The sequence below is a fragment of the Pleurodeles waltl genome, chromosome 1_1, assembly GCF_031143425.1.
Source record: "Pleurodeles waltl isolate 20211129_DDA chromosome 1_1, aPleWal1.hap1.20221129, whole genome shotgun sequence".
Classification (NCBI taxonomy): domain Eukaryota; kingdom Metazoa; phylum Chordata; class Amphibia; order Caudata; family Salamandridae; genus Pleurodeles; species Pleurodeles waltl.
The window spans coordinates 4,530,466-4,543,235 of record NC_090436.1 but is presented as its reverse complement, the minus strand read 5'-3'; the positions used below and the strand labels follow the sequence as shown (position 1 = coordinate 4,543,235).

The 12,770-nt window shown below is 49.5% G+C and overlaps 1 protein-coding gene across 5 annotated transcripts in view; it reads right to left on the bottom strand.

Moving 5' to 3' along the window:
* LOXL3 (lysyl oxidase like 3) overlaps nt 1-12,770 on the bottom strand; it is a 330,073-nt gene that overhangs the window by 182,947 nt on the left and 134,356 nt on the right. For all 5 annotated transcript variants that reach the window (XM_069203048.1, XM_069203150.1, XM_069203233.1 and 2 more), the window contains exon 2: nt 846-1,182. In XM_069203048.1, the coding sequence (XP_069059149.1) occupies nt 846-1,161 (316 nt within the window). In that variant the 5' untranslated portion in view covers nt 1,162-1,182. The remainder of the gene's footprint in view (nt 1-845; nt 1,183-12,770) is intronic.

Sequence of the window (12,770 nt, the reverse complement as noted above, 5' to 3'; positions counted from 1 at the left end):
TATAGTAGGCTTTGTGCTGCTCTAGGTGTGTGCATTGGCTAACAATAGTAAATAATGTTGATAATGGAAAAGGGATTTGATTCTCTCATTCATTCATTGCATTGTTCCCGTAGGGACTAAAAGGGGGGCAGGACATTGGGGCTTCCTCTTCTCTTCAGAAGTTGGGGAGTCAAAGATCAGGAGAGGCAGAGATTGATCTGTACCCGGTAGGGTGCCTGGGATTTCTTAGTCAATGCTTGGGTTAACCTTGCAAGGAGAGAACAGGGCCCACACCCACCTGCATTGGGGTATCCTTGAAGCCACAAAGCACCATGGAGGTAGAAACAGTTGAGTACTTATACTCTCAGAGAATCACAGATTGTACTTATAATAATGGCATTAACAAACCGTCCACTCTTTGGAGCTGCCTCAGTCACACCTTCATGTGGATACAACCCAACTGAATGGAGCCCAGACCCCCCCACAAAAAGACCCCCTCAAAAAGTGGCAGAGTCCACTGCCTTGATGAGGTCCCTCAACCACTGCATGTGAGTACCTCGTCAGCACCATTGGACTGTTATGTGGCCATCATCTGAGTGGCACGGCCAGATGTCTCTGCTAGGACTGACATCCCCACTAGGACGGGCACCTCCGGTGCACACTCCTTGTCCAGACTACCCTACAGGAAGGTCCTTGGCACCAGCACCAACTGAGCCACAGGTGACCATCGCCTCAACGGCATGGCCAGATGTCTTCACTAGAGCTGCAATCTCCACTAGGACTGGCATCTTCCTAAGGACTGGCATCTCAGGTGCCCACTCCTCGTCCACCCAACCCTACAGGATGGTCATTGGCCTCAGACTTACCGACTCCCTTGCCATACTTGGCGCTATGTGCCCAGCCGGTGGCAGACACGAAGCCTAGGTGCCGGCACAGCACATTGGCGTTCTCCAGGGTGAAGTCGTCATCACAGATGGTGCCCCACTCCTCCTTGTAGAAGACCTCAATCCGCCCCTCGTTGTGCTTCCGGGGGTATCCGGCAAGGCGGAACTTCAGCTTGCTGGCCGGGCTCTGCCCTGTAGAGGGCGATGGGGTGGTCTGCTGGGCCTGGCCCACCGCGAGGCAGAGTCCGCAGATGAGGGACAGGACCTCCGTCCAGCCGGAGGAGCAGCACAGCTTCATGGTGCCGGAGGGCTGAAGAGCCTGTGAGGGCAAGAAATGATCGGGTGAGTGAAAAAGAAAAGAGGGGTTGAGGGACAGACAAATGGGGCCACAGTGAAGAAACATGCAGTAGCAATCACAGCTTACAACCCTTCAAACAGGTGTGAGCTTCCTAGTACAGGACAGGCAATGTCGTGAGGTGAGAGGCATGGAGGAAAGAGAGGCAGAGGGAGGGGCCTGAGTTAGGGCAATGAGGTAGTATTACTCCTGATAGCGTATCATCCACTTTAATACTTCTGATGGCGTATCATCCATGTCAATGCCCCTGATGGCGTATCACCAAACATTACCCCTGATGGTGTATCATCCACACATTACCCCTGATGGCGTATCACCACACATTACCCCTGATGGCGTATCACCACACATTACCCCTGATGGCGAATCACCACACATTACCCCTGATGGCGTATCACCACACATTACTCCTGATGGTGTATCACCACACATTACCCCTGATGGCTTATCACCACACATTACCCCTGATGGCGTATCACCAAACATTACTCCTGATGGTGTATCATCCACACATTACTCCTGATGGTGTATCACCACACATTACCCCTGATGGCGTATCATCACACATTACTCCTGATGGTGTATCATCCACACATTACCCCTGATGGCGTATCACCACACATTACTCCTGATGGTGTATCATCCACACATTACCCCTGATGGAGTATCATCACACATTACCCCTGATGGCGTATCACCACACATTACCCCTGATGGCGTATCACCAAACATTACCCCTGATGGTGTATCACCACACATTACCCCTGATGGTGTATCACCACACATTACCCCTGATGGCGTATCACCACACATTACCCCTGATGGCGTATCACCAAACATTACTCCTGATGGTGTATCATCCACACATTACTCCTGATGGTGTATCACCACACATTACCCCTGATGGCGTATCATCACACATTACTCCTGATGGTGTATCATCCACACATTACCCCTGATGGCGTATCACCACACATTACTCCTGATGGTGTATCATCCACACATTACCCCTGATGGAGTATCATCACACATTACCCCTGATGGCGTATCACCACACATTACCCCTGATGGCGTATCATCACACATTACCCCTGATGGTGTATCATCCATACATTACCCCTGATGGCGTATCACCACACATTACCCCTGATGGCGTATCACCACACATTACCCCTGATGGCGAATCACCACACATTACCCCTGATGGCGTATCACCACACATTACTCCTGATGGTGTATCACCACACATTACCCCTGATGGCGTATCATCACACATTACTCCTGATGGTGTATCACCACACATTACTCCTGATGGTGTATCACCACACATTACCCCTGATGGTGTATCATCACACATTACCCCTGATGGAGTATCATCACACATTACCCCTGATGGTGTCTCATCCACACATTACCCCTGATGGCGTATCACCACACATTACTCCTGATGGTGTATCACCACACATTACCCCTGATGGTGTATCATCACACATTACCCCTGATGGAGTATCATCACACATTACCCCTGATGGTGTATCATCCACACATTACCCCTGATGGCGTATCATCACACATTACTCCTGATGGTGTATCATCCACACATTACCCCTGATGGAGTATCATCACACATTACCCCTGATGGTGTATCATCACACATTACCCCTGATGGTGTATCATCCACACATTACCCCTGATGGAGTATCATCACACATTACCCCTGATGGTGTATCATCACACATTACCCCTGATGGTGTATCACCACACATTACCCCTGATGGTGTATCATCACACATTACTCCTGATGGTGTATCACCACACATTACTCCTGATGGTGTATCACCACACATTACCCCTGATGGTGTATCATCACACATTACCCCTGATGGAGTATCATCACACATTACCCCTGATGGTGTATCAACCACACATTACCCCTGATGGCGTATCACCACACATTACTCCTGATGGTGTATCACCACACATTACCCCTGATAGCGTATCACCACACATTACCCCTGATGGCGTATCACCACACATTACTCCTGATGGTGTATCACCACACATTACCCCTGATAGTGTATCACCACACATTACCCCTGATGGTGTATCATCACACATTACTCCTGATGGAGTATCACCACACATTACTGTAGATGGTGTATCACCACACATTACTCCTGATGGTGTATCACCACACATTACTCCTCATGGAGTATCACCACACATTACTCCTGATGGCGTATCACCACACATTACTCCTGATGGTGTATCACCACACATTACCCCTGATGGCGTATCACCAAATATTACCCCTGATGGTGTATCATCACACATTACCCCTGATGGCGAATCACCACACATTACCCCTGATGGCGTATCACCAAACATTACTCCTGATGGTGTATCACCACACATTACCCCTGATGGCGTATCATCACACATTACTCCTGATGGTGTATCATCCACACATTACCCCTGATGGAGTATCATCACACATTACCCCTGATGGAGTATCATCACACATTACCCCTGATGGTGTATCATCCACACATTACCCCTGATGGAGTATCATCACACATTACCCCTGATGGTGTATCATCCACACATTACCCCTGATGGAGTATCATCACACATTACCCCTGATGGTGTATCATCACACATTACCCCTGATGGTGTATCACCACACATTACCCCTGATGGTGTATCATCACACATTACTCCTGATGTTGTATCACCACACATTACTCCTGATGGTGTATCACCACACATTACCCCTGATGGTGTATCATCACACATTACCCCTGATGGAGTATCATCACACATTACCCCTGATGGTGTATCATCCACACATTACCCCTGATGGCGTATCACCACACATTACTCCTGATGGTGTATCACCACACATTACCCCTGATAGTGTATCACCACACATTACCCCTGATGGCGTATCACCACACATTACTCCTGATGGTGTGTCACCACACATTACCCCTGATAGTGTATCACCACACATTACCCCTGATGGTGTATCATCACACATTACTCCTGATGGAGTATCACCACACATTACTGCAGATGGTGTATCACCACACATTACTCCTGATGGTGTATCACCACACATTACTCCTCATGGAGTATCACCACACATTACTCCTGATGGCGTATCACCACACATTACCCCTGATGGCGTATCACCAAATATTACCCCTGATGGTATATCATCACACATTACCCCTGATGGCGTATCACCACACATTACCCCTGATGGCGAATCACCACACATTACCCCTGATGGCGTATCACCACACATTACTCCTGATGGTGTATCACCACACATTACCCCTGATGGTGTATCATCACACATTACTCCTCATGGAGTATCACCACACATTACTGCTGATGGTGTATCACCACACATTACTCCTGATGGTGTATCATCACACATTACCCCTGATGGCGTATCACCAAACATTACCCCTGATGGTGTATCATCACACATTACCCCTGATGGCGTATCACCACACATTACTCCTGATGGAGTATCACCACACATTACCCCTGATGGTGTATCACCACACATTACTCCTGATGGTGTGTCAGTGTGTCTACAGTGTGGCGTGTCAGTGTCTGTACATTGAGGGGAGTCAGTGTCTGTGAGTAGTGTCAGTGTCTCTACATTGAGGGGTGTCAGTCAAGGAGTGAGGTGTCAGTGTCTGTACATTGAGAGGTGTCAGTGTCTCTACAGTGAAGGCTGTCAGTGTCTGTACATTGAGGGCCGTCAGTGTCTCTGAGGGGTGTCAGTGACTCTTCTGTGAGGGGTGTCAGTGTCTGTGAGGGGAGTCAGTGTCTCTACAGTGAAGGGTGTCAGTGTCTCTACATTGAGGGGTGTCAGTCAAGGAATGAGGTGTCAGTGCCCCCACCCCCACAGCGCTCTCACGCCCCTCACCACAGACTGGGGGGGCACGCACCGTGGAGAGGGGGCATGACTCTGACCGAGGGTGGGGCCGGGACTGACCATGTTTATTTGTGGGAGCACTGCGCCGGGGCTGGGAGAAACCGCCTGAGAATAGGAAGAATGAGCTCCTGTGTGATCCTGGCCCTGCTCCAGGGAGGGGAGGGCGAGAGGGGGAGGAGTCAATCAGTGCACTTCCACTCAGGCCTGACAGGGGCTTCCTGTCGGAGCTGGAGGGCTGGGGGCGCGGGGGGGGGAGAGACGGACAGACAGACAGAACACGAGAGAATGAGTGCAAAGCTCCTCTCCTGACCTGTGCTCAGTGGCCTAACAAGATGAGGCCCCCCAGCCCCCATAACTCTCAGATATTCATTCACCTTGGGCAGAACGGAACCCCCTTGAAGAGTTGGGGTCCTCTGTGCCCCTTACACCGCGGTAGATTACTCTCACCACATACTCCATGCCCATCAGATCATGTTACATGTCACATGTCACATTAGTGTTAGGGAACATGCATGTTGTAAGGGGGGAGTTTCTTCAAACAATGTTCCAAGACAAAACTCCTCTTAACTAGGGAGAGGCGTAGCTCGCGTAATTCTGTGTAGTGTAATCACGTGAACGTACGTAAGAATGCCGCAAGATTATACGAGAAGAGCAGTTCTGCATTTAGCGCTATTTCTTAGCGCAAAAATGCCCCCTCGTGTCAAAAAGTGACGCAAAGATCCATTGTGCTCTAAGAAATAGCGCTAAATGCAGCGGAACACAAACAGCGGCAACGAGCAGCCGCCAGCGCTCGCCACGGAGACACGCGTAGTGCACACGGGGGGCTGAGGGTCCCCCAAAATGGGTAATCCAGGGGACCCCCACACTCCTGAGGGTGGCTGGGGCCTGCGTTATGCCCCATGTTTCTGGGCCGTATGTAATGTGGAAGGTGGCTACGGGGTTTGTCTTTCACTTGTCCACCTGGAGTAGACCCCGAAGAAAGTGGCCCAGAGGTGCACAAAGATAACTTTACCCACAAGTTACGAAACAAACTTCACTTCACCCCTTCTTTACCCTTTGGTGGAACCACCCTTCTCTCTCTCCGCGTCCACTGCTCCCAAAGTGTCCCCCTCTTTATCAGTAGTTAGTTTGAGGCTTCACTGCCTCTGTGACGTACTAGTGCAGTGGCACTGAGGGGGTCATTCTGACCCTGGCGGCCGGTGGCCGCCAGGGCCACCGACCACGGGAGCACCGCCAACAGGCTGGCGGTGCTCCCACGAGCATTCTGACCGCGGCGGTTCAGCCGCGGTCAGAAGCGGAAAGTCGGCGGTCTCCCGCCGACTTTCCGCTGCTCGGGGGAATCCTCCATGGCTGCGGAGCGCGCTCCGCAGCCATGGGGATTCTGACACCCCCTACCGCCATCCTGTTCCTGGCGGGTCTCCCGCCAGGAACAGGATGGCGGTAGGGGGTGCCGCGGGGCCCCCGTAAGAGGGCCCCGCAAAGTATTTCAGTGTCTGCCATGCAATACGCACCAGTCGCACCCCTGCAACTACGCCAGCTCAATTCTGAGCCGGCGTCCTCGTTGCAGGGGCATTTCCTCTGGGCCGGCGGGCGCTCTTTTGGAGAGCGCCCGCCGGCCCAGAGGAAATGTTAGAATGGCCGGTGCGGTCATTTGGCGGCGGAACCTTGGCGGACGGCCTCCGCCGTCCGCCAAGGTTAAAATCAGGCCCTGAGTCAGCAACACTGCATCACGGCAACAGTGCAGTACTGCATCACTGCACGACTTCAAAACTACAACACTGCATCACTGCGGAACTTCATCACCTCACTGCAACACTTCAAAACTACAGCGCTGCAACACTACATCTGTGCAATACTGCAAGACTGCAACACTGCATCACAGCAACAGTGCATTACTGCATCACTGCAATACTTCAAAACTACAACACTGCCTCACTGCAGCACTGCATCACTGCGGAACTTCATCACCTCACTGCAACACTTCAAAACTACAGCGATGCAACACTACATCTGTGCAACACTGCAAGACTGCAACACTGCATCACAGCAACAGTGCAGTACTGCATCACTGCAATACTTCAAAACTACAACACTGCCTCACTGCAACACTGCAACACTGCATCACTGCGGAACTTCATCACCTCACTGCAACACTTCAAAACTACAGCGCTGCAATACTGCAAGACTGCAACACTGCATCACAGCAACAGTGCAGTACTGCATCACTGCAATACTTCAAAACTACAACACTGCCTCACTGCGGAACTTCATCAGCTCACTGCAACACTTCAAAACTACAGCGCTGCAACACTACATCTGTGAAATACTGCAAGACTGCAACACTGCATCACAGCAACAGTGCAGTACTGCATCACTGCAATACTTCAAAACTACAACACTGCCTCACTGCAACACTGCATCACTGCATCACTGCGGAACTTCATCACCTCACTGCAACACTTCAAAACTACAGCGCTGCAATACTGCAAGACTGCAACACTGCATCACAGCAACAGTGCAGTACTGCATCACTGCAATACTTCAAAACTACAACACTGCCTCACTGCGGAACTTCATCAGCTCACTGCAACACTTCAAAACTACAGCGCTGCAACACTACATCTGTGCAATACTGCAAGACTGCAACACTGCATCACAGCAACAGTGCAGTACTGCATCACTGCAATACTTCAAAACTACAACACTGCTTCACTGCAGCACTGCATCACTGCGGAACTTCATCACCTCACTGCAACACTTCAAAACTACAGCGCTGCAACACTACATCTGTGCAATACTGCAACACTGCAACACTGCATCACAGCAACAGTGCAGTACTGCATCACTGCAATACTTCAAAACTACAACACTGCCTCACTGCAACACTGCATCACTGCGGAACTTCATCACCTCACTGCAACACTTCAAAACTACAGCGCTGCAATACTGCAAGACTGCAACACTGCATCACAGCAACAGTGCAGTACTGCATCACTGCAATACTTCAAAACTACAACACTGCCTCACTGCGGAACTTCATCAGCTCACTGCAACACTTCAAAACTACAGCGCTGCAACACTACATCTGTGCAATACTGCAAGACTGCAACACTGCATCACAGCAACAGTGCAGTACTGCATCACTGCAATACTTCAAAACTACAACACTGCCTCACTGCAACACTGCAACACTGCATCACTGCGGAACTTCATCACCTCACTGCAACACTTCAAAACTAAAGCGCTGCAACACTACATCTGTGCAATACTGCAAGACTGCAACACTGCAACAGTGCAGTACTGCATCACTGCAATACTTCAAAACTACAACACTGCCTCACTGCAGCACTGCATCACTGCGGAACTTCATCACCTCACTGCAACACTTCAAAACTACAGCGCTGCAACACTACATCTGTGCAATACTGCAAGACTGCAACACTGCATCACAGCAACAGTGCAGTACTGCATCACTGCAATACTTCAAAACTACAACACTGCCTCACTGCAACACTGCATCACTGCAGAACTTCATCACCTCACTGCAACACTTCAAAACTACAGTGCTGCAACACTACATCTGTGCAATACTGCAAGACTGCAACACTGCATCACAGCAACAGTGCAGTACTGCATCACTGCAATACTTCGAAACTACAACACTGCCTCACTGCAGCACTGCATCACTCCGGAACTTCATCACCTCACTGCAACACTTCAAAACTACAGCGCTGCAACACTACATCTGTGTAATACTGTGAGAAAGTAGCCTCTTTCTAGCCTTGTTACCCCCACTTTTGGCCTGTTTGTGAGTGTATGTCAGGGTGTTTTCACTGTCTCACTGGGATCCTGCCAGCCAGGGCCCAGTGCTCATAGTGAAAACCCTATGTTTTCAGTATGTTTGTTATGTGTCACTGGGACCCTGCTAGTCAGGACCCCAGTGCTCATAAGTTTGTGGCCTATATGTATGTGTTCCCTGTGTAGTGCCTAACTGTCTCACTGAGGCTCTGCTAACCAGAACCTCAGTGGTTATGCTCTCTCATTTCTTTCAAATTGTCACTAACACGCTAGTGACCAATTTTACCAATTTACATTGGCTTACTGGAACACCCTTATAATTCCCTAGTATATGGTACTGAGGTACCCAGGGTATTGGGGTTCCAGGAGATCCCTATGGGCTGCAGCATTTCTTTTGCCACCCATAGGGAGCTCTAACAATTCTTACACAGGCCTGCCACTGCAGCCTGAGTGAAATAACGTCCACGTTATTTCACAGCCATTTTACACTGCACTTAAGTAACTTATAAGTCACCTATATGTCTAACCTTTACCTGGTAAAGGTTAGGTGCAAAGTTACTTAGTGTGAGGGCACCCTGGCACTAGCCAAGGTGCCCCCACATTGTTCAGGGCCAATTCCCTGAACTTTGTGAGTGCGGGGACACCATTACACGCGTGCACTACATATAGGTCACTACCTATATGTAGCTTCACAATGGTAACTCCGAATATGGCCATGTAACATGTCTAAGATCATGGAAATGCCCCCTCTATGCCATCCTGGCATTGTTGGCACAATTCCATGATCCCAGTGGTCTGTAGCACAGACCCTGGTACTGCCAAACTGCCTTTCCTGGGGTTTCACTGCAGCTGCTGCTGCTGCCAACCCCTCAGACAGGTTTCTGCCCCCCTGGGGTCAAGCCAGGCTTCTCCCAGGATGGCAGAACAAAGGACTTCCTCTGAGAGAGGGTGTTACACCCTCTCCCTTTGGAAAATGGTGTGAAGGCAGGGGAGGAGTAGCCTCCCCCAGCCTCTGGAAATGCTTTCTTGGGCACATATGTGCCCAATTCTGCATAAGCCAGTCTACACCGGTTCAGGGACCCCTTAGCCCCTGCTCTGGCGGGAAACTGGACAAAGGAAAGGGGAGTGACCACTCCCCTGACCTGCACCTCCCCTGGGAGGTGTCCAGAGCTCCTCCAGTGTGCTCCAGACCTCTGCCATCTTGGAAACAGAGGTGCTGCCAGCACACTGGACTGCTCTGAGTGGCCAGTGCCACCAGGTGACGTCAGAGACTCCTTCTGATAGGCTCCTTCAGGTGTTAGTAGCCTATCCTCTCTCCTAGGTAGCCAAACCCTCTTTTCTGGCTATTTAGGGTCTCTGTCTCTGGGGAAACTTTAGATAACGAATGCAAGAGCTCATCAGAGTTCCTCTGCATCTCTCTCTTCACCTTCTGCCAAGGAATCGACTGCTGACCGCGCTGGAAGCCTGCAAAACTGCAACATAGTAGCTAAGACGACTACTGCAACTCTGTAACGCTGATCCTGCCGCCTTCTCGACTGTTTTCCTGCTTGTGCATGCTGTGGGGGTAGTCTGCCTCCTCTCTGCACCAGAAGCTCCGAAGAAATCTCCCGTGGGTCGACGGAATCTTCCCCCTGCAACCGCAGGCACCAAAAAGCTGCATTACCGGTCCCTTGGGTCTCCTCTCAGCACGACGAGCGAGGTCCCTCGAATCCAGCAACTCTGTCCAAGTGACCCCCACAGTCCAGTGACTCTTCAGTCCAAGTTTGGTGGAGGTAAGTCCTTGCCTCACCTTGCTGGGCTGCATTGCTGGGAACCGCGACTTTTGCAGCTACTCCGGCCTCCGTGCACTTCAGGCGGAAATCCTTTGTGCACAGTCCAGCCTGGGTCCACGGCACTCTAACCTGCATTGCACGACCTCCTAAGTTGTTCTCCGGCGACGTGGGACTTCTTTGTGCGACTTTCGGGTGAGCACCGTTTCACGCACCCTCGTAGTGCCTGTTTCTGGCACTTCTCCGGGTGCTACCTGCTTCAGAGAGGGCTCCTTGTCTTGCTCGACGTCCCCTCTCTCTGCTGGTCCAATTTGCGACCTCCTGGTCCCTCCTGGGCCTCAGCAGTGTCCCAAAGGGGAAGTCTCTAGCCCTTTTCGTTCCTGCAGAAACCTCAGCTTCTTCTGTCCAGTAGAAGCTTCTTTGTACCCGCAGCTGGCATTTCCTGGGCATCTGCCCATCTCCGACTTGCTTGTGACTTTTGGACTTGGTCCCCTTGTTCCACAGGTACCCTAGATTGGAAATCCACAGTTGTTGCATTGTTGGTTTGTGTCTTTCCTGCATTATTCCTCTAACACGACTTCTTTGTCCTTAGGGGAACTTTAGTGCACTTTGCACTCACTTTTCAGGGTCTTGGGGAGGGTTATTTTTCTAACTCTCACTATTTTCTAATAGTCCCAGCGACCCTCTACAAGGTCACATAGGTTTGGGGTCCATTCGTGGTTCGCATTCCACTTTTGGAGTATATGGTTTGTGTTGCCCCTATCCCTATGTTTCCCCATTGCATCCTATTGTAACTATACATTGTTTGCACTGTTTTCTAAGACTATACTGCATATTTTTGCTATTGTGTATATATATCTTGTGTATATTTCCTATCCTCTCACTGAGGGTACACTCTAAGATACTTTGGCATATTGTCATAAAAATAAAGTACCTTTATTTTTAGTATAACTGTGTATTGTGTTTTCTTGTGATATTGTGCATATGACACTAAGTGGTACTGTAGTAGCTTCACACGTCTCCTAGTTCAGCCTAAGCTGCTCTGCTAAGCTACCATTATCTATCAGCCTAAGCTGCTAGACACCCTATACACTAATAAGGGATAACTGGGCCTGGTGCAAGGTGCAAGTACCCCTTGGTACTCACTACAAGCCAGTCCAGCCTCCTACATTGGTTGTGCAGCGGTGGGATAAGTGCTTTGAGACTACTTACCACTCTTGTCATTGTACTTTTCATAAGAGAAAAATATACAAAACAAGGTCAGTGTATATACACATAGCCAAAAAGTTTTGCATTTCCTCTTTTCACTCTATTCTAAGTGCTGAAAAGTACTTCTAAACTTTCTAAAAAGTTCTAAAAAGTTAAAAAAGTTTTTTTCTCTGTCTTTCTAAAAGCTCTGACAAACTTTTTTTCTCTTTTTCTATCACTTTAACTCTCTCTAAAATGTCTGGCACAGGCAAAAATGTTGACCTGTCTAAGATTGCATATGATCACCTTAGCTGGAAAGGAGCAAGGAGTCTCTGCATAGAGAGAGGTTTGAGTGTAGGGAAGAATCCTTCCTTGGAACTGTTACTTAATATGCTTAGAGAACAGGATAAGGCTAAAAGTGCCCCATCTGTTGAAAAAGTAGCTAATGGTTCTCAATCTGATCCAGGGACTCCCCCAGGTAAAGGTTCAGGAAAGAAACTTCTTAGCCTTCCCATTACAAGACAGTCTAGCATAGTTGGTACTGAGGTGGAGTCACATCATCCAGATGATGTGTTCTCACATTACACTGTCAGCCAAGCTGTTAGGGTGCCCTCTGTAAGGGACAGGTCTCCTTCTGTTCATTCCCATCATACCTCTGTATCTAGAAATGTCCCTCCCACCAACCCTGATGACAGATTGTTAGAAAGGGAACTCAATAAGTTGAGGGTGGAACAAACCAGACTGAAGCTTAAAAAGCAACAGCTGGATTTGGATAGACAGTCTTTAGAATTAGAGAAGGAAAGACAGAAGTTGGGTTTAGAAACCCATGGTGGCAGCAGCAG